Source organism: Panthera leo, chromosome B3 (genome assembly GCF_018350215.1).
Source record: "Panthera leo isolate Ple1 chromosome B3, P.leo_Ple1_pat1.1, whole genome shotgun sequence".
In the NCBI taxonomy this organism is placed as follows: domain Eukaryota; kingdom Metazoa; phylum Chordata; class Mammalia; order Carnivora; family Felidae; genus Panthera; species Panthera leo.
Genome location: NC_056684.1, coordinates 48062252 through 48088768, shown reverse-complemented (window position 1 = coordinate 48088768; position 26517 = coordinate 48062252). Strand labels below are relative to the sequence as shown.

General features: G+C 35.8%; 1 protein-coding gene across 2 annotated transcripts in view; it reads left to right on the top strand.

Annotated features, from left to right (window-relative positions):
• Positions 1 to 4978: 4978 nt before the first annotated feature.
• TEX9 (testis expressed 9) overlaps positions 4979 to 26517 on the top strand; it is a 64170-nt gene continuing 42631 nt past the window's right edge. Inside the window, exons 1-7 of one of the 2 annotated variants that reach the window (XM_042941938.1) lie at positions 4979 to 5020; positions 5125 to 5216; positions 14429 to 14492; positions 16204 to 16283; positions 21717 to 21762; positions 22538 to 22620; positions 24837 to 25015. In XM_042941938.1, coding sequence (XP_042797872.1) covers positions 4994 to 5020; positions 5125 to 5216; positions 14429 to 14492; positions 16204 to 16283; positions 21717 to 21762; positions 22538 to 22620; positions 24837 to 25015 — 571 coding nt within the window. In that variant the 5' untranslated portion in view covers positions 4979 to 4993. Of the gene's footprint in view, positions 5021 to 5124; positions 5217 to 14112; positions 14270 to 14428; positions 14493 to 16203; positions 16284 to 21716; positions 21763 to 22537; positions 22621 to 24836; positions 25016 to 26517 lie in introns of those variants that run through there. The other variant, XM_042941939.1, reaches the window with a different exon arrangement.

Here is a 26517-nt window from a genome sequence, read left to right as displayed (position 1 = left end):
CTGTACACCCCAGGAGGCAATACTCCTCTGCCTTAATTGTCCCAGGACCAGATACCAGGCAACTAGGGACAGCTCCTATGCCCCAAGGCCTGCTGAAATTATTCAAACTAGTCAACCCTAAACTGCCTTGCCTTTCCTGCAGAAACCCCAATAAAAGCTCTAGCCTAGGTTTCCCTCTTGCTTGTGTTTTCTGTCTCCTTACCACCAGAGGCTTTCCCCTGTAGTTTTGTGTGGCATTCTTTGCCACCTGTTTCTCTCCTGTGACTCCTCTCATGGTCATATCTGACTAACCATCACCCAAAATAACACAGAGTAGGTAATTTATTTTGTGTCTTCTTTCCTTTTCCTAGGTTAGCATGACTAGAGGTTTATTGATTTTATTAATCTTTCCAAAGAACCAGATTTTTAGTTTCTGTGATTTTCTTTATTGTTTTCCTGTTTTCAATTCCAATGATTGCTGTTCTTTTACTTCTTTTTTTCCCTTTTCTTTTGTTTTTTTCTCTCTTTAAGCTTAAGTTGCTCTTCTTTCTTTCATTGCCTAAGTTGGAACCTAAGACTGTCAATTTTAAGGTTTTCATCTTTTCTAATATATGCATTTAATGCTAAGTACTCTAAGTACTGGTTTGCTGCTTCCAGTAAGTTTTGATAAGTTGTATTTTTGTTTTCATTTAGTTCAAAATGTTTTTAAAATTTCTCTTGCTACTTGTTCTTTGGCTCATATATAATTTAGAAGTCTGTGTTTTATCTCTAAGTATTTTGAGATTTTCCAGCTATTTTTATGTTACTGACTTCTAGTTTAATTCTATCATGGGCTGAGAATATAGTTCGTATGATCCTGTTATAGGTTGAATTTTGTCCCCTCAAAAGATATGTTCAAGTCCTAAGCCATGCTCCCCAACCTGTGGATTGAGCTTATTTGGAAATAGGGTCTTTGTAGAGGTAATCAAGTTAAGATGAGGTCATTTAAGGTGGGTCTGTAGTAAGTGGCTGACCTTAAGCTTTTGATTGCCAAGACATCCCTTTCAAAGACATCCATCTCGAATAAACATGTTGCCAGCTGGATGACACAGCTACTAACTAAATAACTAGATAAGGAGCGAGGCCTCCCCTATCCATGGACTTCTCCTTTTATAAAGGAAACCTAGATAACGGACTGCTTGAGTGTCCACACCCCTTTCCCCTTTCCATGCCCCAATTCTTACTCTTAGGTTTGAAAATTCACCAATAGAAGTGAATCAAGGAAACCTTAGGCAACCCGTCTTCAACCCTGATAAAGGCAGAATCCCAGGTCTGTACTCCCTTTCTACCTGCAGCCTCCCTTGTATGGCCCTTAGGCATGCTGTGTACCCTCCAGGATTTGTGAGTAATAAATGGTTGTTGCTGGGGTGTATCTTACATTCATAATAAGAACCATAAAGGTCAGTCCAGCCACAACACTGGCTCTGGTTGGGGAAATATCCGTGGGGGCTTGCCACAAGTGGTATGGGTCCAGGTGAGTCCCCCAGGCATTCCTGACTGATAGCATCACTACTGGTAGACTGATATTGACACTAAAACAGTGTATTTGGCCAATACACTGGCAGTCTTTATGAGAAGAAATGCCATGTGAAGACAGAGACGCTTGGGGAGAACACAGTGTGATTACAGAGGCAGAGATTCAAGTGATGCACCTGCAAGTCAAGGAATGCCAAAGAGTGACAGCCACCGCCAGAGGCTAGGAAGAGGCAAGGAAAGATTCTCCCCTATATGTTTCAAAAGGAGCATGGCCCTGCCAACACTTTTTTATACCTCTGTCCTCTAGAACTGTGAGACAATACATTTCTGCTGTGTTTTTTAATTTTTAAAATGAATTTATTTAAATTTTTTTTATGTTTATTCATTTCCTGAAAGAGAGAGAGAGAGTATGAGCAGGGCGGGGGCTGGGGGGTGGGCAGAGAGAAAGGGAGACACAGAATCCGAAGGAGGCTCCAGGCTGTGAGCTGTCAGCACAGAGCCTGACATGGGGCTCAAACTCATGAACTGTGAGATCATGGCCCACGCTGAAATCGGATGCTCAACCACCTGAGTCAACCAGGTGTCCCTCTTCTGTGTTAAGCCACCTAGTTTGTGATACTTTGTTACAGCAGCTCTAGGAAACTAATATAAATTATATTCTTTTAAATTTTTTTATTTTGCATTTTTTGATACAGGATGTGGTCTATTTGGATGAATGTTTAATGTGACATTGAGAAGAATGTGTGTTCTGCTCTTGTTGGAGGGAGTATTCTCCAAATGTCAATTAGATCAAGATGATTAATAGCAATTACATCCTTAATGTTTTTCTTCCTGTTTAAACTATCAATTACTGAAAGAGGGGTGTCAAAATCTCCAAATATATTAGTGGACTTATCCGTATCTTATCCCGTTAGTTTTTGCCTCATGCATTTTAACACTAAAATGTTTGTCGCATACACATTAAGGATTGCTGCCTCTCCATGGAGTGTTAACCTCTTTATCATTATGTAATGCTTTTCCTTGTTGCTGATAATTTTCCTTGTTCTGAAGTCAGCTTTGCTTGAAATTAATACAGCCACTTCAACTCTCTTTTGATGGGCATTAGTGTGGTGTACTTTTCTCCATCCCTTGATCTTTTCATTTTAACAATTTATTTTTTTTAATGTTTTAACAACTTAATTGATGTATTTCACATACCTATGATTCACCCATGTAAACTGTACTATTCATTGGCTTTTAGTGTAGTCAAAAGGTCGTGCAACCATCATCACAATCAATTTTAGTATATTTACAATACCCCCACGAAAACCTTTGCAACTTAGCCAATCCTCCATCATCTGTAAAACTGGGCAACCAATAATCTAGTTTCTGTCAATATATATTTTCCTATTCTGGACATTTCACATAATATGTGGTCATATTGGAATGGATTTAGTTAATATGTGGCCTTTTATGAATTGCTTCTTTCACATTTCATGTTTTCAAGGCTGATCCGTATTATAGTATGTGTCAGTACTTCATTCTTGGGTGCAGAATAATATTCCATTTTATTATTATACCACTTTTATTTGCTCATTAATCAGCATATGATCATTTAGGTTATGTTCACTTTTTGGCTATTCTGAATAATGCTGTTATATAAATATTTGTGTATAACTTTATGTGAGGGCGTATGTTTTCATTTTTCTTGGGCATATACCTAACAGTTGGTTCCTAGATCATCTGGTAACTCTATGTGTAACTGCCAGACTGTTTTCTGAAGTGGCTGCACAATTTTATATTCCCACCAATAGTGTATGAGGGTTTGAATTTCTCCACATTTTCCCCAACACTTGTTATTGTTCGTCTTTCACTTTATTTATGGTATGCTTTGAAACAAAATGTTTTTTTTTAATGTTTATTTTTGATAGAGAGAAAGAGACAGAGCATGAGTGGGGAAGGGGCAGAGAGAGAGGGAGACATAGAAGCTGAAGCAGTCTCCAGGGTCTGAGCTGTCAGCACAGATCCCAATGTGAGGCACAAACTCACGAAGTGTGAGATCATGACCTGAGCTGAAGTGGACACTTAACCAACTAAGCCACCAAGATGCCCCAAAACAAAATGTTTTTGATTTTCATGATGTTCAGTTTATTGATTATTCTCTTGTGGTTTGTTTTTGGTGTTATATTTAAGAGATGATTACTTGATTCAAGGTGAAGATTTTCACTTACAGTTTCTTTGAAGAGCTTTATAATTTTATCTCTTAAGGTTAGGTGTTTGATCCAGTTTGAGTTAATTGTTATACCTGGTGTGAGATAAGGGTCCTATTTAACTCTTCTGCATCCCAGTACCATTTGTTGAAAAGACTATTCTTTCCCCCATTGAATGGTCTTGGCATCCTTGCCAAATGTTGACACTTGTAAAAATTAGTAAAAGGAAACCTTATTGAGAATGGAGTCAGGAGACCAGGAGGGGGAAGCTCTTAAACTCTACCACTTAACAATTGCAAATCTAACAGGAAGAGATAGACCTTGCACATGGATACACTGCCTGAGGAGGAAGGGTGTTTCCCATAGCCTGACAACAGCCCAGCCAATAACAGACTGTCACAGCTCAGCCAATGAATAGCAACTATACTTCAAACTCCCAGTTTTTATTCCAATAGGCTTTTTGTTTATAACAGCTTTCCCAGCATCCCCCTTTCCTGTATAAGAGCAGTCCTCTCCTTTGTTCTGTGGATTTGCCTGTGGTTCTGCTGCAGCTTGCTTGTTCCAGATTCCAGTTCTCTGCTATTCCCAAACCCATTTTTGCTGGTAAAATAACTGGCAGTTTTATTTTTTAACATGTGAAGGTTTATTTTTGAACTCTCAATTTTATTCCAAAAGAGCTGGAAAATTTAACTGCTTGCTGTGTTTCAGCCACAATCCTAATCACAAATTCATTTACTCCTCATTGTAACTCTATGAGATGGGAACTATTTTTATTCTCCTTTTACAGGTGAAGTAGCCAAGATACAGAGTGATTTACCCAAGACCGTACAACTAGTAAGCGGCAGAGCCAGGACATGAACTTAGGCTGGCTGATGCTCTGTGAGAAATTAGAACCTAAAATCCCAATAACGAGTTCATTTTTTAAAAACCAGGTGGAGGTCGAATTGGCTAGTAAGTTTGGAAAAGCACAACAGAGAAGGAGCTTTACTAGCTTGCTTCTGAGTTTTAGAAACGGACCTGCCTTCCTTGATTGAAACGTTTCCAACCCCAACTTCACAATTTGTATGTCGACCCAGTAGGCTGGCTTCTTGGGCTACTGGGGCAGTGCAGATCAGGGTTCCCCCTTTCAGTCCACAGCTAGAGCTTCCTCTGTGCTTATTCCCTAGCCCTCATGCACCACCCCAGTCTCAGACAGCTCTAGAGTCCAGGACTAGACGGAGTCTGCGCCCAGGGCGGTAGGCTGTCTGGGATGCGGGAACTCTCGCGGGAAGATGAGTTCGTTGCCTCGGTAACAGCGTGGGTCGTGAAAGATGGCGGGGCGCAGTGTCGGTCCCCGGGTCAGTTCAAACACAGACACGCGAGTAGCGACTAGATTTCCAGCGGGCTGAGAACGCGGAACCTCATTTAACTTCGGGTCTGAAAGTCCCTTTCTCTTTTACAGAGACGGAGCGTTCCAGGCACTCCGCTCCCGCAGCGTATTCAGCAACCTGCTGCGCCTCGACGTGACCTACTTGCCCGGGAGGAAGAATATAAGTAAGAAGCCGTTCAGCTTTTCCTACTTTCCTTTACCCAAATGAGGCTGCTTGCAAGTACTTTCCTGGTGACTGACGGGGTCTTCGGGGTTACTCACTGTTTACCACTCTCCTTTCATCATCCTATTCGCTAGTCTTTCTTCATCTTTTCTCCGCTTGCATCGTCAGTGTTTGAAGGGGATGGAAATTTACCCCAAGTAAACATGTTCATCAGGAAAATGATAATGCTCTTTGTGAGTAGGATAGCAGGAATTGCCAGTATTTCAGTTTCTAGTTTAAGAAAATCCACTTAATTTGGAGTCCCTAGAGTTTAGTTATGTAAATTTCTCTTGGTTTTTAAATTGAAAGCGTGTTTCTCATTGAAGTTGGAATTCCCGTTCTCATCCACATTTGGTGGAGTTGGGAGGAGCATTTCCTTATCTGCGCTCAGTGTAATTATACCTATTCTGACAACACGTGCTTTCATTTTTAGATCATTTCTGCCTTCATGCCCCAGTTTTCACACAGACCCAGAGTAATCATTCAATTTGATCATGTCACTCCCTTGCTTGAAACTTTGCAGTGGTTCCCTGTTGCACTTTAGAAACTGTCTGAAGTTAGGGAGGGAGCCAAACCCTAAGAGACTTTTAAAAACTGAGAATAAACTGAAGGTTGATGGGGGGTGGGAAGGAGGGGAAAGTGGGTGATGGGCATTGAGGAGGGCACCTGTTGGGATGAGCACTGTGTGTTGTATGGAAACCAATTTGACAATAAATTTCATATTAAAATAAATAAAAATCAAAAAATCAAAAAAGAAGCTGTCTGATCTGGCTCCTGTCTCTAGTTTGATCTGGTGCCCTCTCTTTTTTGCGTACCAATTTTGAGCCTCACTGGTCTTTAAGCTTCTCAGACTTTTCCCTTGAGGACAATCACACATATGCCTTCCACCTGTAATGCTCTGCGTGGTCTTCCTGAACTATGTTAAAGTAAGCTCCCCAGTTACTCTTTTTATAGGGACTTACTAATTTTTCTTTGCAGTTAGCATAATTGTTACAAATTCATTTGTTAGTGTACTTTTTGTCTGTTTCTTCCACTGGGCTGTAAGTTCTTTAAAGTAAGAGACCACGTCTTTTATTTGTCATTGCATATACCCTTACAAAAAATTATATTTTACCAACTCATTTTCTTTTTAATTTATCTAATTTAATTTAAAATTGGGAAACATTATAGTACTGCATCATATAGTTAAACATAGAGTTACCATATGATCTGTACTTAAAATTAAAGCATATTTAAAGTTAAAACTGAAGTGAACTCTCTTGATGAACTAGACATGTACTCGTTAATTTGCCATAACATGTAGGAAGATAATAATTCTCCTCTATTTAATGAAATGGGCCTATTAATTCACTTCAGGAGTTTACCTAAGTAACTCATCTGTTGTCTGTGTACAGGTCTGAAGCAGCTGTGCTCAACCCCAAATGGTTATTTTCATTATACTCTAGATAGCACTAAATACCTGCACTGATTAGGTTAATTCATTTACTTATTTAGGGGTATAATTTGCATCTAGCTCTGGTATGTTGTTATGGTCCTGCTTCAAGTCTTCTTAATGACGTTTATAGGAGCTATTCTATTTTAACAAAAGTCATTTTGTGGTAAAGGTGGCCAGTTGTTGCTTGTTCTGTTACCTGTACTCAGGTGTGCAAATCTGAGGCATATATGAACAGAGTAGCTTCCTGGCTCTGCCTGAAGCTATAGATCACTTCTGTGCCATGCAGAAGAGTAAAATATCTGGCCATTCTAATGGGCAAGAATAAGAGGTAATAACAAAGTATTTTGCCACATGCGCTCTTGATATTAAGCATATTTGGGATGTCTCCAATCAGCAGAACACAGAACTTGCCGGGATCCCAATATAGAATGGTCTACAATCAACTGCTGTTAGATATTTTCAGGAAATAATCACCATCTGAGAGAATATACTAAAGAATGTGCTGATTACTCAAGTCAGTAGGTTTTCCAAGTTTCTTGCCTATATTATAAAACTAGAAATCTAAACAGTAAGATTCTGTGACCTCTGTTATAATGGTCTTGATAACCGGTAGGGCAAGCCCCACTCCTCCCCACATCCCATACCCGTAAATACCACTGACATTGGATTTATAGATTAATTGGCAGAGAACTGGCATCTTTATGGTATTGAATCTTTCTTTCCATGAATATTGATACATCTCCATTTATACAGGGGTTGGGGTTTTTTGGTGTCCTTTAATATTTTATATTACTACATTAAACCCTCACATATGTAATCTATTTCTAGGTGCCTTATAGTTTTTGTGGCTATAATGAATGGCTTTTTAAAATATTTCTAATTGATTAGATGTGTAGGAACATTGGTGATTTTGTATGTTGATCTTACGCCTGTATTTATATATAGTCAGTCCTGCTGAACTCTCTTAGTCGTTGTGTAGATAGAGTCCCTTGGATTTTTTATAATCATTGTTATATTAAATGCAGATAAGGATAGTTTTGTGTCTTCACAGTTTCTTATGCATTTTTTTAAATCAATCTGGTTAGCACCTCCACTGCAGTATGGAATAGAAAAAGTGATGATGAGCATCCTTATCTTGGTTATGATTTTAAGGAGCCCACTTAATTTATCACTGTGTATGAAATTTGATAATAGAGTTTTACTAGATTGTTTTATTAGGTTTAAGGACATTGTTTCCTTTAATTCCTGTTTTGAATGAATGTTAAATCCTATCAAAACTTTTTTCCCTAATTAATTTAGGTGACTAAATGCCCTCCCCCACCATATTTAATGTTTTAACACTTTGAACTACTAAGCAGATTTTTTATTTTCCTTTAAAGCCTGCTGGATTTGACTGCTCTAATTTTATGTAGGTTTTTCGCATCTTCAAACAAATGAAATTGGTCTTATACTTTTTTCTAGTTCTTTTCCTTTCTGATTTTGATACCCATATTATCCTAGCCACATGAAACAACAGAATAGTTTTCCTTTTTGTTTTTTTCTGTTCTTGGAAGCTTTTTGTAACTAGGGATCATCTATCCTTTGATTAAAACTGAAATTGAGTCTGATGTATTTTTTGTTGATGGAATTTTTTTGCCTATCATTTCAGTTTCATAAATGAATAATTATTAATTTAGATGTACTAGTGCTTCCAGAATAAATTTTGGTAATTTATAGTTTTCTAGAAAAGTGTCCACTTCATGTATGTTTTAAAAAGGTAAATTTATAATATAAAAACATAAATATACTCTTAATATGTTTATTTTTTAAGAAATAGTTAATTTATTACTATTTTTTTTTAATTCCAGTATAGTTAGCATATAGTGTTATATTTGTTTCAGGTGTACAGTGTGGTGATTCAACACTTCCATACACCACTCTGCTGATCACGACAAGTGTGCTTTTTAATGCCCATCCCGAAGTTGACCTATCTCCTCACCCACCTCCCCTCTGGTAACCATCAGTTTGTTCTCTGTGGTTAAGTATTTCTTGGTTCTCTTTCTCTTTTTTTCCTCCTTTGCTCATTTGTTTTGTTTCTTAAATTCCACATCAGTGAAATCATATGTTATTTGTCTTTCTCTGATTTAATTTCACTAACATAGTACTCTCTACCATCATCCACGTTGTTGCAGGTAGCAAGATTTCATTCTTTTTTATGGCTGAATAATGTTCCATTATGTGTATATGTGTCTGATGTGTGTGTGTGTATGTGTGTGTGTGTGTGTATTTTAAGTCTTGTGCGTATTTGTTACCTTATACACACACATCTTATGGAAGCTTTCTAGTGTCATTTATTTTTGCCTTTTCTTTTTTGCAGTCTTGCTGGAAGGTCTATTTTATTGGTCTTTTCAGAGAACTAGCTTTTTTTTTTTTTTCTTTAAGTAGGCTCCATGCCCAGCCCAACACGGAACTTGAACTCATGACCCTGAGATCAAGACCTGAGCAGAGATCGAGAGTCAGATGCTTAAATGACTGAGCCATCCAGATGCCCCCAGAGAACTAGCTTTTGATTTTGCTGCTAATCTATGTTTTTTTATTTGGTCTTTATCCTAGCTCTTCTAATTGTGGTGGATTTTTTTTTTACTCTTTAGTTTAGTAATTTAGTTCATATTTAGTTTACTAGGGCACCTGGGTGGCTCACTCAGTTGAGCAACTGGCTCCTGACTTCTGCTTAGATCATGATTACAGGGTTGTGAGATGCAGCCCTGTGTTGGGCTCCACACTGAGCATAGAGCCTGCTAAGACTCTCTTTCTCCCTCACCCCTCTCCCCTGCTCATGCTCTCTGTCTCAAATTTAAACAAAAAAGTTATTTTTAATTTACTTTAGTTTCATTTTTAGTTTTGTTTTTAATTTTTTAATAAATACATTTAATTTTTGTAAATTTTTCTCCACCTACAGCTTATTTGTATTTCAGGGCCTAGTTTGATATTTATTTCTTTTGTGGTTATTTGTTTTAAATATTTTATGATTTTCATAAGTGATTATTTAGGAGTTTTTTAGTTCCCAGGCATATAGATTGTTTGATTGCTTTATTTTTATAATTTTAAAATTTATGTTTAATTGCACTATGGTCAGAGAATTACATACTAATGATATTTGAAAATGTATTGAAACTTACTTCTGAATAGATACATGTTCAGTTTTTGTAAATGTTCATGTATTCTCTGATAGAAAGTATATTTGGTATTTGTTGATTAATCTCTTAGCTCAAGCAAATTAATTTGGCTTTCCATAATATCAGTATCCTCACCATTTTTTTTTTCTTGCTAGCTCTGTTGATTCCTGTTAGAGGTGTATTGAAATAAGCTATAACTATAATTTAAAAACTTCTTCATAGAATTGTGTTCATTTTTTTGCTTGGACACTATATTGTTTGATTTCCTTAAATCTTCCAGATGAAATGAATTATTCCTTTCATTATTAGTTCCATTTTTTATTCTTTTATTTACAAGCTTTTTATATCATTTAGTTTTAAAAACATTGTTTTTATATCCTGTCTGATCATTTCTGCCTCTGATAAGTGAATTTATTTACATTATTGTGTCATTAATTTGAAATTCTTTGGGTCATTTTATTTTTTGTATTTCCTCTTTACTATCCCTTTGTTCTTTTCTGTCTTCTATTGGGTTGAAGTTTTTGTTGTATCTCTATTTTTCTTTTTCTGGTTTGGGAAGACCTTAAAATGCTTTAACTTGGTTTCCTTCTATCTGTCAAGTTAGATAATACTTGACTTGCTCTTAGTTTTGAACATTCCTGCTCTCCAGGTTATCATTAATGTTATTTTTATGTTCTGTACTAAATTAGATTTATCATCATGCTTTCTAATTTTTTTCCCTGTTGTGACCTTTTTTCTAGGTCCAGCTTCCTCCTTCCTGAAGTGTAGACCCTTCATTACTTTTTCTGAGTCTGCAGTCTTTTTTGAAAATTTTGTTAACACTTATTCTTCTATGGTAGTTTAGCTGGACATAGAATTCTAAATGGTCAGTTTTCTTCCTCTGCAATCCATTGAAGTTAACACTTCATTGTCTATTGGAATCTAGAGATGTTGATAAACTGTCTACTCTCAGCTTTTTAGAACATCATGCTGGTAGACTATTTTTTTTTTAAATAATTGCTTTGATAATTTAAAGATTATTTTTGTCTTTGAAGTTCTGTAATTTCACTATGACATATATAGGTGTGGGCTAATTTTCTTTCTTTCTTTCTTTCTTTCTTTCCTTCTTTCCTTCTTTCTTTCCTTCTTTCTTTCCTTCTTTCTTCTTTCTTTCCTTCTTTCTTTCCTTCTTTCTTTCTTTCTTTCTTTCTTTCTTTCTTTCTTTCTTTCTTTCTTTGTTTCTTAAGATTTAAGTAATTTCTAATCCCAGCATGGAGCTCAACCCCACAACCCTGAGATTACGAGTCATATACTCTACTGACTGAGTCGTCCAGGTGCCCCTGTTTTCTTTTTTGATTTATGTTATATGATTATATATATATGTTTTGATATATGTTTGTTATATAATAATTTTAATTCTTTTATCCCCAGTGACTTTGAGAACCAGAATGATCAGAGTGGGAAAAGGAGATATGAATGTAACCTAAAAGAGGCTAAGTAAAAACTCTGTAGTCTTGAATTTGGATTGGAAGAATGTTTGAACTTATGATTTATTTTATCTTTAAAACAAAATAGGGGTGCCTGGGTGGCTCAGTCGGTTGAGCAACTTCGGCTCAGGTCATGATCTCAAGGTTTGTGAGTTTGGGCCCCGTGTCGTGCTCTGTGCTGACAGCTCAGAATCTGGAACCTGCTTCATATTCTGTGTCTCCCTCTCTCTCTGCCCCTCCCCCACTCATGCTCTGTCTCTCTCTCAGAAATAAATAAACATTAAAAATAAATAAATAAATATATAATAAATAAACAAAACATCTCCTCCCCTTCCCCCCACCCACTATTTCCTAGCTTTGTCCATGAAAAGACCTAGAAACAGTAACCATTCTAATAACACCAACCTTAGTGCCCAGATTACAGTCTTTTTTTTTAACTTGTTTTATTTTTTATTTTTTTAAATTTACATCCAAATTAGTTAGCATATAGTGCAAAAATGATTTCAGGAGTAGATTCCTTAGTGCCCCTTACCCATTTAGCTCATCCCTCCTCCCCACAATCCCTCCCATAACCCTCAGTTTGTTCTCCATATTTATGAGTCTCTTCTGTTTTGTCTCCCTCCCTGTTTTTATAACATTTTTGTTTCCCTTCCCTTATGTTCATCTGTTTTGTCTCTGAAAGTCCTCATATTAGTGAAGTCATATGATTTTTGTCTTTCTCTGACTAATTTCACTATTTTAATTCCACTTGAGATCCATGTCTTTCTTCAGTACTAGAAAATTCTCAGTATTTGAATATTGATGTTCCTGCTTCTGGGATTTCCTTCTGCAGCTTCTATTAGGTAGATGTACATATGTCTTTGTCAGTCTCTCTTCAATGCATGTTAACCTTTCTTTTGTATTTTTATCGTTTTGCTTCTCTTTATCTCCTTTTAGGTGCATTGTCTCTTATCTCTCATTCATTTCCTCTTCAGTTCATTTGATTGTTCAGTGTAACCATTGAGTTTGAGTTTTTAAGTGCAATGACTGTGTTTTTGTTAATGTAATTTCTACTTGGTTCTTTTCTAAATTCAGTGTTCTTTTGTTAAAAAAAAATATTAGCTCTTGCCTAATAGTTTCTATTCCTGCTTTTTGGGGAGTGGGCAAATGAAAAATCCTGATTTAAAATATTTAAAAATAGATTTTAGATTTAGATTTTTATTTATAGATTTAGAAAATCTAGTTATTATGGTATAAGTTTTGTCGTGTCTGCCGTTTCTCTGTCTTGGTAACTTCTTTATGCAGTTTGTTATGTTTGTGAGGTTATTTTTAGCAGGGTTTGCTTTCTGAGAGAGCTCCATATGTTCTACATGAATAAATGTCATTATAGGTTGATTTCACATTTACCTTTCCTAGCTTATCAGAGTTTTCACTGCTTTCGGTGTACCTTTCTACACTAAAATTTGGCACAGTGTCCCCACACCATCTGGGAAAGATGAATTTGCTCTGACCACTGACAAGAGAATCTTTTCCACCCATGACTCCAGTTTCATTCCCATTTGCCTAATGTTATGGGTAGTGTTTTATAGTCTGTGTTTCACAGGTGTAGTCCTTCATGACTCCCACACATGCATCAGTTTTTAGCTGTTAGACTCTTTTGGCTTCTGTTCCTGTTTACTGCTCTCACTTTGAGTTACTGCTTTATTTTTAGTGTCAGGGTATTTTCCTTGCCTGAGTTGGAGTTTAGCAATATTTCCTTCATTACATTTTATCCAACATGTCCATTTGGACATCCATGGTTTGGAGCAGAATAGTGTTCGGAGTCATCCTGAGGAAACTATATTGACCAGAAGCTTCTATTTAAGTTCTCATGATTCTTAAGAAAATGTGAAAAATCAAGTAATGGCATCTTAAATGCAACTTTAAGTCTTTATTAGTTATTTTTCTTTTGATTAACTGATCTTAAGATGTAAAAATATTTCTTACAACATTAGACTGTTTTAGGAAGGCATAAGGAATGTAGTATTGCTTCTCTTCTTCTTCCTTTTTTTTTTTTTTTTTTTACTGGGGGGTGGGGATTGTCTGAATTTTGTTTCTTCTGAATCACATATCGAAGAAAAACAAACAATATCATATCTCATTTTAAAAATTGCTCAACATATTCCCTTCATGTAATTTCAAAAGAGACTAGATGGTCTAGAAATGTGACCTATGAATAAAATTAAAAAGTTACATGCTTTTGAAGATATTTATTATAGTGTTAACCTTTAAAAGTGAAAAAGAATCTTTAACAGTAGGAACAGTTTAGTACATTATGTTAAGTGCAACTCATTAGAATTGTGTAGCCATTTAAGGCATGAATTATAAAGATTATGTGGAGATACATATTCCTTCTGTTTTTTGTAGGAAAGCATAGTATGAAATTGTGTGTATAGATGAAAATTAGAAGGGAATATGAAAAATAAAAACAATTGGATGATGGTGGAAGGATTATGAGCACTTTTTTCTTTAAAAAGAGTTTCCTTCAGTGATATTGCCATTCTTGCCATTCTTCCCATCTAAATGGAGCCTAATAGTATTCCTATTCTTGGTTAGATTCCAAGTAGATGTGGTGGGGTGAGGCAGGGATGGGGGTGGAGGAAGGAGTGGCAAGTGGAGGCCAAAACAGTCACCTTTGTTTCTGAAGCTGATACTGAAGTATGTAGCTGAGGTGTGAGCCACATTAGGTCTGCTCACTAAACCCAGAGTTATCTCCCCAGTTGCAGCAACACCCCAGACCAAAGCAGGCCTCTCCCCCGCCCTGCCCTATTCCTGTCCCCAGTTGGAGTTGATCCCACGAAGATGGAGAGTGAAACTGAGTTGAACCCATCCAGTTTGTTCTACCCAAATAAATCATTCCACCTGAAGTGAGGGCCAGAGAGGCCACGAGTTACTGTATGAATTTCTACCACAAAAGATAAGGAATCATGAGTGGTTGGAGGTAAGAGTTCTAAAGTAATGGTAATTTTAGGATAAAAATGTCATGTGTGTATTTTGGCATTTTTTTGATTAGCTAAAGTGTAGTTACTGAAATTTAATTGCTTTTATTTTTGTTAGAATTTTGAGTATATCCCAAATAATAATTATTTTCTGCCTTTAGGCGTTTAAATGCAGAATTGGAGGCAAAAACAGCTGATCTGGTTCGACAAGCTGAGGAAGTAATAGTAAGTAAATATGCAATTATTACTAATTTCATGTGAGCGCTAGTTTTTTTTAACTTTTTAAAAGTGCCCAAAACATAAATTTTTAGTTCAATGAATTATCACAGAATGAACATGAATATATGAATAGGTGTATGTATATATATGCAAGTATATGTTTTTGATATGCACGCATTTTTGAAAAGCCACTGAAAAAGTGTTTTCTATTTGATGTTCCAGTCATCTAATTAGTAAGAACATTCATACTTAGTAATCTTTCCCACTACTTTAAAATTAATGTTTGAGAGTAGATGTATATAATTAATTCTGGTAATTCAGTAAGGATAGAAATAACATGGGCTCTGCAAAAAAGTTGAATAAAGGATAACAGTCATCACTGATAGTCAGATGGTAATTTGTTTCTTAAATTCTGCAGTTGGATGTAACTCAGATTCTTAGGGCTAGACTGTAGTCAGTTTTATAGTTAGAGAAAATGTAGTGAAGTTTTATCACTAGACAATATAAGCATATTTTGCCCCATTCTGGCTACCAAATTGTTTATTCCTAATGTAAGCAGCTCCGTATGCGTCAACATTCCCATTATTTATTCCTTAGAGGAATAAAGTGGCTGCTTTCAAACTTTTTTCAGTTTTTACTCTACTTAATACATCTTCTTTTAAAATTCTCACCCATCCCCCTTAGGAGGGTAGTGAAGAATAGGGAATAATTTTTTTGAACTGCCTTATACAGTCCTTCATTATTCATTAGTTTTGAAATAATAAATATATGTTATATATAATATTATGTATACACGTATATATATAATATGTATATATATAATGTATTATGTATACACATATATAATATATAGTATAATATATATAATATACATGTACACACATATATACACACATACATACACACACATCACATTCTTTTCAGGTAATGTATTCAGATAATGGTTATAGACTTGCTAGTTTCATTTGTAATTAAAAATTTACTTTTAGTAAAATATTTATGATATCTTTTAGTTTTTGCCAGTGTCTAGAGTAGGAAAATAACAAACCATATTATAGGAAAATGAGGGATTTATTGCTCCAAGAATCCTCTAATAGGGACAATCTACCTCTACCCGAAAAAGAGTAAAGTAGAAGCCCAGGAAGGGCTGGGAAAGGGGAGAAGACATTGCTGCCCCACAGAAGCTAATGGATATAACTTTTGCTCCCTTGAATTTTTGTTTACTCACTTTCATTTCTTGATACATCATTACAAAAAACTTAGTACTTTAGTGCTTCATGATCTTCTTAACATTGAAGTCTTGCCTATTTTGAGATAAGCATTTCTACCCATTAAACAGATTTATGTTCTCATTTCCTGTGAGCCTAATTTCCTTTGTATGTTACAAGTTGGAAGACTAATGTAGTGGGGAAACAGGAGTTAGACAAGATCACATAAGGCATTGATACATTTTTCCTTTAAAATTGACTTTCTTAATCCAAAAAGAATGAAAGGCGAAATTACATTGTTCCAAACCTTTTGGAAGGTTCCAAACCTTATATTCCAAACCTTATATTGTTCCAAACCTTATATTCATACCATAACATTTCGAATTCTGTGCCTGGATTTCATGGAAACTATGGACAACTCTGAAATGATTAATGATCAGAAAGGCACTTAACCATATCCTGGTTTTGTGATTTTTGTTTATATGACTTACCTTTACTCATTTAACTAGAGAGATCAGCAAGAAGACCAATCGAGGCCTGTTTCAACACAAATTAAATCATATGAAAAGGAAGAGGATTGCAATTTAAAGTAAGTTAAATCTCAAATACCATTTTTTTGATGATGCATTTGGATCTTTTTTTATGTAAGATCTTTTTGCATGTAAGTATTGGAAATTTATAATTTGAAGAATAATGTAATGTATAATGTAGTAATAAAATGGGAGCTTATATCAGCCAGACACAATGTAAACCCTTTACCTACTTTATCTCCTTTAATTCTCAGAGTACTATTTTGAAATAAATGTTATTGTCCTCATTTTAAAAATGAGGAAACTAGAACTTAGCAAAGTTCAGGAGCTTGCCCAAGGATATATAGATAATATGTGATTTCACTGAGATGCAAACCACAGTTGGTAAGATTTCCGAACCTGTTCTTACATCCTATACTTTCTTTTAAAATTGCATATGAAAATTAGGTAAAAATAAATAAATTCGTAAAAATAAAATATATTAGATCTTTTTTGCCTTGAATTTCATGTGGACTTCAGGTATGTTAAAAGAAAAAAATAGGGACCCAAAAAGTATTTAGGAATAAATTTAACAGGAAACATAAAAAATCTATGTGAATAAAACTATAAAATCTTAAAGCTGAGGCAATAATGATCACCCAACATTCTAAGTTTCTTGCTATGAGCAAAAGTCAGACTATTCTCTTCGAAGCCAACAGATAGGAGTTGGGTTTTGAACCTCAAGCTGAGTCTTTCTATGCCATGATCAGTGAAAATCCAGTTGATGAAATCTCCCAGCCTTGTCTCTGGGTGACCATATGGAACTTACGGTAGAAAAAAGTGTGGCTTTAGCTTTGTAGTTAGGTGGTAGCCAGTGAGGAAACTGATCCTGGAAAGATAGAGAAGTTGTATTAAATGTACCAGCAGTAGATTTAGTAAAACTGCCACCTTTGCTAAATGGGAAGGCAGAACAGGTGTCAAATGAACTTGTGCGTTAGGGAGAGAGGTTGGAAAACAGAATATTAGTAGTATGTGCTGTTAGTTACTATTAGCTGTATTATTCTTTGCCCACTGAATGGTCTTGGCACTTTTGTCAAAACTCACCTGACCAGAGACACATGGTTTTATTGGTGGACTCTCAATTCTACCCAATTGATCTATATATCTTTTTTTTTTTTAATTTTTTTAATGTTTATTTATTTTTGAGAGAGAGAAAGACAGAGTGTGAGCAGGGGAGGCGCAGAGAGATAAGGAGACACAGAATCCAAAGCAGGCTCTAGGCTCTGAGCTGTCAGCACAGAGCCTGATGCAAGGCTCGAACTCATGGACCATGAGATCATGACCTGAGCTGAAGTTGGACACTCAACCAACTGAGCCACCCAGGCGTCCCAATCTATATATCTTTTCTTATGCCCTCCCTCACTGTCTTGATGACTCTTGCTTTGTAGAATCAGCTGCTTTTTGACAAGAGAAATTATGATATAGAGAAATTCTTTGAGGAACAAAAGCCTATTAAAACTCAGCCTTGAAGTAAAAGTCAAACTAAAGATGTGCGCTTCATGCTATTGATAAAACTTTACAGTGGATTAAGATTCTTCAGGGCAAGGATCATTTTGAATGGCACCTAGTGAAACTTTCCAATTGGGTAAAATGGCTCAGTACAAAGATCTAACTAAAGCTGTAGTTTCCCCATAGAAGCCTGACAACCTCAAAGTAAGCCATTTTTAAAGTCAGGAAGGAGAAGGGGAGGAGGGTGAGGTGTTCAGTTTAAAGAAATACAGTCTCGGAGAGAACTGTAGGTGTGGTAATGGCACACAGAACTAACTGGAATCAAATAGGTGTGAAATCCACTAGTTTTTGAGGGAGTTTTATTGGCAAAGAAACTTTGAGTGATAGACTAAAACTGTGACTGTTTAAATCTTAAAACAGCTGTGTGTCCTCCCATTCTTCTGAGATGAAGAAGCAGGCTGTGAAAGCAGCACAGCCCCAAGAGGGTCTAATGTTTAAACACCTTAGAAGGCTTAGAAACAGAAAAGAAATGTGTTATTTAAGCAGTAGTATATTTGGCTCATACTTGAAATATTGGGACATCATTCATTTACTCAAAAATACTGCGTATGATACAGCAATTCTCCTTTCGCTGGTTACCCAAGAGAAATGAAGACACATGTCCAAACAAAAACCTTTATGCGAATGTTTATAGCACTTTTATTTATAATTGCAAAACTGGAACAACTCAAATATCTATCAAGTAGTAAACAGGTAGGATAAGCAAATTATGTTATATCCATGCAATGGAATACTACTTGGCAGTAACAAGCAATGAACTATTGATGCAGCAGCAACATAGAAGCTAAGTGAAGAAGCTAGACTAAAATATATGTATGCTGTATGATTCCATTTTTTTAAAGTTTTTATTTAAATTCCAGTTAGTTACCATACAGTGTAATATTAGTTTCAGGTGTACAATATAGTGATTCAACACTGCCATACATCACCCTGTGCTCATCATGACAAGTGCACAGCTTAATCCCCATCACCTATTTCACCCATCCCCCCACCTTTCACCTCCCCTCTGGTAACCATCAGTTTGTTCTCTGTAGTTAAGAGTCTATTTTCTAGTTTGCCTCTCTCTCTCTCTCTCTTTTTTTTCCCTTATCCCTATGTTCCTTTATTTGACATTCTGGAAATGGTAAAACTATAGAGACAGAATCTGATTCGTGGTTTTATGTTGTGGAGGGGAGATAATTAACTGCAAAGCACAAGGGAACTTTTGGGGGTGATGGAAACATTCTCTGTCTTGGTTGTTATGGTTATATGATCATAAAGTTTGTTAAAATTTATAGAGCTGTATAGCTAAAAAGAGTATATTTTACTGTAAATCAGTAAATCTTTCTGAAAAAAAAAAGAAACAATTTTTGAACACCATCCATGCCAGGTCTAGCTACTGGTGATACAGTGATAACAGACCAGGTCCTGCTTCCAAGGAGTTAATGCCTGGTGCATTTTAATTTTTTTTAATAAAATTTTTTCCCATAAAAATTTTTTTATATCATCATTTGACATACACACGTGAAACAACTTATCCTTATTATATATAACACTTTCTGATACTTTATGGGAAATGATGCTATCAAAATTCCAAAATTTGGATTACAGAGAAGATGAGGCATGGCTTTTATCAAGTAAATGAATAGATTGAAATGATGGTAATGACTGCTAATGCCTAGTTTCTGTTGAAGCAAGTGAGAGACTGATTTCACAAGCCTAAAGATAAATCTGTTGGTTTTCTTTCACAAAATTTTCCTTAAGTGCAAAGTGGTGATGACACCTCTGTTTACCTTGGTCAGGTGACTTTTTAAAAAAATACTACTGTTTGAACAATTGGCTTTTAAACATGCTACTTGACTATTAGTTGGGAATTGCTGAATCTGGAAGGTAATTCTGTAGAGAGACAATCCATTTTAGCTTGGAGAATAATACACCTAAATGATTATGGTCAGGCAGTATACATTATAATAGGTCTTCAACATCCAAGGTTACTCTGCCAAACAATACAGTTGGAAAACCAGAATCTAGCTTCTTAACAGTATGGGATACATATCCTTCGATCTGTTGGAAGCAAGGTTTACCACACAAATCATTTCAGTCATGTTACGTACAAACCTTTCATGGAGAAATGTAATGAAAGTAACTAGAATACTGTATTTCAGTTCATTTTTCACAGAAATACACTAGCAAAGTAATGTCACTCAGCTAAACCTGAGGGAGACAGATAACCGTTAAATGTCTTTTGGCTGATACGTTTGTGTATCTGGGAAGGAACAATGGAAGCTACAGAAAATGTAAGGAAATGGCAAATATTTTTGATATGAAGGCCATGGAAGAGGACAGCTAAAATTTTGTACAAAATTTGGTAACATTTTAATATCATATGTGAGAATGATTCTTAGTCTGTAATTTTAAGCTGTTTTAAAGCCTTCTTTTTATTCTTTGCAAAGCTATTTCTGGTTCTTTGAGAGGTTGTATGTAATATCTATCTAAGTATATTTTTGTATTTAATATTGAAATAACCTATGTGTAACTAGTTCAGTAGGTGACATCTGATAGAAAGTAATTTTGTTTTTATGTCCTTATTCTGGTAATGAGTTCTCAGGGGGATATGATGAAGTGTTTTGTTTTTTAAGTATTTTATTTATTTATGTATTTATTTATTTATTTATTTATTTATTTATTTATTTTGGGAGAAAGAGAGTGAGAATGTGAGTGGGGGAAAGGCAGAGAGGGAGGGAGAGAATCCCCATCCGGCTCCACACAGTCAGTGAAGAGCTGCACGCAGAGCTCCATCCCACAAACCATGAGATCATGACCTGGGCCGAAATCAAGAATAGGACACTTCACCAACTGAGACACCCAGTGCCTGTTTTGTTTTTTAATAGCAACAAGATATAGAAATAATAATATATGTAATGGGGATGATCTAGACAATTGATCAGGGGGTAGGCAGAATCTTCCTGTGAAGAGCCAGATAGTAAATATTTTTGTATTTGTCAGCTTTACAGTTTTTGTCACTACTCAACTTCGCTGCTGGTAGTGTGAAAACAGCCATAGATAATGTGAAAATGTGTTGATGTGGATGGATTCAGCCCATGGGCCAGAGAGTGCAGACCCCATAAACACTCTTTGTACTAAATAAAAACATATTTTGAAAACTGCGCAGAAAAATGAGTTGTATTTTAGAGGTACAAATTTCTAGTAATAAATTAAGTCAGTCACAGGGATGTAATGTACACCACAGGGAATATAGTCAGTAATATTATAACAACTTTGTACGGTGACAGATGGCAACTAGACCTATTGTGGAGATCATTTTGTATTGTATAAAAATACTGAATCACTATGATGTACACCTGAAACTAATAGACTATTGTATGTCAATTAAAAAAATGTGAAGTTAAAATGTTTAAAAAATGAATTGTATTTTAGATTCATGCATTTAGCAAATATTTACTTGGTGACAATTTAAGAACCTATATACCATGTACTACACCATGTACTAGGCATAGAGCAGTGAACAAGGCAGACATGATTCCTACCTTCATGGATTTCACAGTGTAATGGGAGAAACAAATACAGACCACGTATTTAAATGCATTAAACAAAGGATAACACTGGGCGGGCTCACACTAAAAAGCCTTGTGGTGAATTATTTTGTAAAATAGATAATCCCTGTGTGTGGCAATAATCACTCCTTATGATTTTAATTTGTTAAAGTTTGTGCTTCATTTTCCTACAAAAATATTGGTATTACATTATAACTTCTTAAAGGTGAATTATTTAACCAAAGCAATTTTCTTGTGTTAATAAATTAACATGCGCATAACTAGAATTATAGCAAAGTCTACTTGGTAGTTGTCTATTTTCCCTTTCAGATGTAATTACTGTTGACTTTTATTGTGTCTCAGCGTAGTATCATCTATTATTAATGTATAATGTTTATTTTTGGTCTGTAGAGGTCTGTTGTCTGAAGGGATAGTTCATCTTCATTCAGAAACTAAGGTATGAAATTGAACTTGCTGTAAATGTAATTACGTTGTATAGAATTTAGGTTATTTTTTAGGCTTTTCTTAGAACAAAAGAGAGGAGTATGACTCTACAGAAATAGAATATAAGCCTTGATACTTAGAAGAGATGCCTTCATGATGTGTTACTTATAAAATAAGCTGAATCCTTTTTTGTCTCATAATTTCACTGAACAATTTGGTTATATACTGGAAGAAATTCTGAGTAAAATGAATCTGTAACCTAAGGAGTTTGTTTTCCCTCTGAAGCTGAAATTTACCAGGTATTCGACCCAAAAACGAAAATTATTTATATACTAAGAAGGTAATTTGAAAGGTTTATTCATTCATTTAAATATTTGCAGTGTATAGATCACTATTACAGGTTATGGGCTTATTGAGATCTACAGGTTCCCCACCCACAGATATCAAGGCCAAGAAAAAAGCCTATGTGAAGGCCTGCCTGGGGAATAATCAGTGAGGAGAACTCAGTTCTGTGAGTCATAACATCCGGTTTAATATTCCACTAGCCAGCTGAATATCCTTGACTTTATGGGACTCATTTTCCTTATCTTTGAACCTGTTGGTGCTAGTGATATCTAGGTCTTTTCCAGCTATACAGTTTCTGGGATTCTTTAAAATACAATTCAATAATTCCATGAAAATAGGAGTTCTTCTGTGTAGTAAACTAGCAGTTCTCTGTATTACAAAACTGCTTTCCAGGGCAAATGATTAGAATCTAATTAATCAATAATTTAAATTCTTTGATGTAGCCAAAGACCAAAAATGTTGATGCAGTGAACAAGATTCAAAACAGACTACACTCTACAAATAAAGGAAGGAAAACAAATTCAAGGTATAGTACAGTTTTAAAAGTATTACTTTCTATTTTTTTAGTTTTATGATTCATACTATCATGATTTTAGTTATATTAAGCTCTTTCTCTTTCTCCAGATCTTTTTATACCTGGCATCGTATATATCTTATCTACATTCAGTAATTTAAAACATTCTCAACTCAGAAATGTCTTACAGCAGTTAGTAAACATTGTACACAGTTCTTTTAAGCAAAATCGCCACATTTCAAATTTTTAAATGTTATTTTTAGTGAGATATTTTCTTAGAACTGAGTCTAGAACATAGGTGTCTTTGCTTAGTTCTCTCAGACTAGTCTACTTTTTCGAACATTTAATAGAACACCATACATTATTGTGTGTATTGACATACAGAGTGATTTGGTAGGCTCTAAATAACACTCTAGTATCATTATAATTTACATTCTATTGTTTTTGGTGATAAAGAATTCAAGACGGTTCTTAGTAGTTTAAGCTTGAAAAGGGGACCCAAGAGGCAATCTAGGATAGGAGACCTTCTGGAAAAGGAAGGTCATACCTACAATGGGTTGTACCAACACGCTTCTTATTCACAGTAAATTATTAAGTGTCTATTACTTATCCAAACTGATACTGCATTATAATCCTGGAAAAATCTTTGTTAATGTTGGTGTCTTTTAATAGGCTAAATAACTTTTTTTGTTTTTTGAATAAAAGAAAAAATACAGTGAAGGGATAAGGAAAATAAAATAAATCTAAAATAGATTGATAGGGGAGCCTGGTGGCTCAGTTGGTTGAGGGTCCAAATTGGTTTCGGCTCAGGTCATAATCTCATGGTTCGTAGGATCGAGCCTCACATTGAGCTCTGCACTGATAGCGTGGAGCCTGCTTGGGATTCTCTCCCTCTCCCTCTCCCTCTCCCTCTCCCTCTCCCTCTCCCTCTCCCTCTCCCTCCCTCTCCCTCTCCCTCTCCCTCTCCCTCTCCCTCTCCCTCTCCCTCTCCCTCCCCCCCTCTCCCCCTCTCCCCCTCTCCCCCTCTCCCCCTCTCCCCCTCTCCCCCTCTCCCCCTCTCCCCCTCTCCCCCTCTCCCCCTCTCCCCCTCTCCCCCTCCCCCTCTCCCCCTCTCCCCCTCTCCCCCTCTCCCCCTCTCCCCCTCTCCCTCCCTCTCCCCCTCTCCCCCTCTCCCCCTCTCCCCCTCTCCCTCCCTCTCCCTCCCTCTCCCTCCCTCTCCCTCCCTCTCTCCCTCTCCCTCCCTCTCTCCTTCTCTCCCTCTCCCTCCCTCTCTCCCTCCCTCCCTCCCTCTCTCCCTCCCTCCCTCCCTCTTTTCTCTCTCTCTCTTTCTCTCTCTCTGTCCCTCCCTCTGTCCCTCCCCTGGTTACACTCATGGTCTCTTTCTCTCAAAATACATAAACATTAAAATAAATAAATAAATTGATAGAAGAAAAGAGAACATATACTGCGTACATCAGTACATGCATGCATACATAACTGGTTATCTTATTTTCAGACTTCAAAACTACTTTTTAAGGAAAAGGTTGTTTTTATAAATAGAATTCTGAAGTCTGTGCTTATGTATTAAAAGAAAGTTAGGCTTTAAATTAAGTAAAAAGTTAAAAACAAGGCTTTTGGAATCATAAACTTGATGGGTTAGGCTTGGCTCATTCCTTAATGCCTTTACTAGTGACTTTTATTTCATATTTCTTCTCTTGTTAAGAAAAGCAAATCCAATTTTTGGTTGATTTTGGTTCTGGTTAGAATGTGTTTCTTTAGGTGGAAAAAAAAGTTGATTTTGATTGAGCTAATAAATGTTCACTCTAATTCTTAAGAGGTATTATTCTCAGTGTTTGCAGAATTATGGCTAAATGCAATATCACTTTATATAGTTCTTCAGCAGCATATAAGTTAAAATCCACAGTCTGGATCTAACTTGGGAGGCCAAGTTCAGCACTCTTAGTTTTGATGTTTACTTGTTTGGAGGCAATGTGTAGACAAACTGGTTTCATAAGCCTTCTCTAGCTCTGTGGCCGTGTGATTCATAAAGATTGAAAGTCAGCCAAGTCTTTTATAATATAATCCTTGGAAGTATCAATTATAGGTTTCATCATAAATTCAAAATTAATAATTTTTTAATTAATAATTTTGATCTTTTTTATTTGGATAAAAGTCATATTTCCTTTGTGTGTTGACATTGTATATAATATATAATGAGTATGTATATGTGTGTGTATGTTTATTTATAGTATAAAATTGAAATACTTTGATGTACAGACTGCCAATGATGTTGCCATTCCAGAGGATTTCTCAGACTTTTCTCTTGCTAAAACAATTAGTAAAATTGAAGGGCAACTGGAGGAAGAAGGCTTACCTGATTATATCGATGATGATATTTTTTGTGGTGTTAGTAATGACATTGGAATAGGTAAGTTTTCTTCTGTTTATTTTTATCTGTATATCACAATTACTTAGAAACAGATATTTGGGAAATATTTTTTTGCATTTAAAAAAAGTATTGTGATATCTTGCACTTGTTTCAAAATCATCTAGTGGGACATGATGGTAGGAGGAATGAGTGGAATTATAGATGACATAAAATTGGTTATGAGTCAGTTGTTGAAGATGGATGATAGGAAAGTGGTTTTTCATTGACAGTGTCTTTCTACTTTTATATGTTTGACATTTTCCATTATAAAAAGTAAAAATGAAAAAGACTATATGGTATTGGTTTCATTGACCACTGTTCAACTAAGGTTAAAATGCCCCATACCTTATCATTAAACATTAAAATACTTTTTAAAACCCAATGTCTTTGTATTTCTTTCATTGATTGTTACCGTATTCTACTTATGGCATGTTAAAAGGATAAATGAATCACTCATGTGGCATCAGTTAAAATAATCAAATTAGTTTTCTAATGAATGTGATTTTCTTTCTTATAAACTCATTCTCTGCATATCACTTTGAAAAATAATAATAAGTTTAGATACTCTAAAAACATTATCAGTAGTGCCTCTAGAACTGTTGAATTTATGAGGTGCCACCTATGCTATTATAAACATAAGACAGTTGAGTGTAGATGAAGAGTTAATACTGAACTATAATTGTAAGTTCAGGCAAGCCACTTGGCCTCTCTGTAATTGCAATTTCTTAATTTCAAAATTTAGCAGTTTATATTAGATGGTCATAAGGTTATCTTTAAAATTCTGATTCTGTGAAAACAATAACAATTTATGTATAATGATTATTGTGCTACATGCTACTCATTCATAAATGAGCAATTCATTTATGAATTTATCACATTTACTGGCTAGTAAATCTAAGCTTTCTGGGTGTACTTGTCAGAAGAGAAGATAAAGGAAGCAGGAAGCTGCCTTTAGGTCTTTGTCAAGATGCCTTCAAGGACACACTGGTCACATGTTGGCTGTTTCTCAGTACATAGTCACCCGTGGTCCCATTACAATATTCCCACTCCCAGATACATAGAACCAATACAACAGACTACCTTATATTGCCACTTGGTTTTTATTGCTGAATCACCTCTCTGCCACTTTGTCTCCCTGCATTCCCTTTCCAGAGTCTTTGGCCTAGGTATCTCCCCTTTTGGGGGAGTTTTTCTCTTATTCCAGATATGAATGGGTATCTTACAGGCAAGAGGAAAAGATAAGAAAAGTAGTTTAGTAGCACATACTGCTTTCTAAGACTAAAGTCAGAGGGAGATGGGGATGGGAGGTTAATGCTGTGGCCTACAGAGATGAGAGCACTTAACTCCTTGATGACACTAAGGTTAGTTGGGGAGAGAAAGAGATGGACAAACTCAGGCTCTCGCATTCTTCCTCCTTTCCCCTTAGAGAACAGCTACTGCAAACTTCACATTTTTAAATTTATCATTTCCCTTCTATCCTGTGCTAACCTGGAGTGACACGA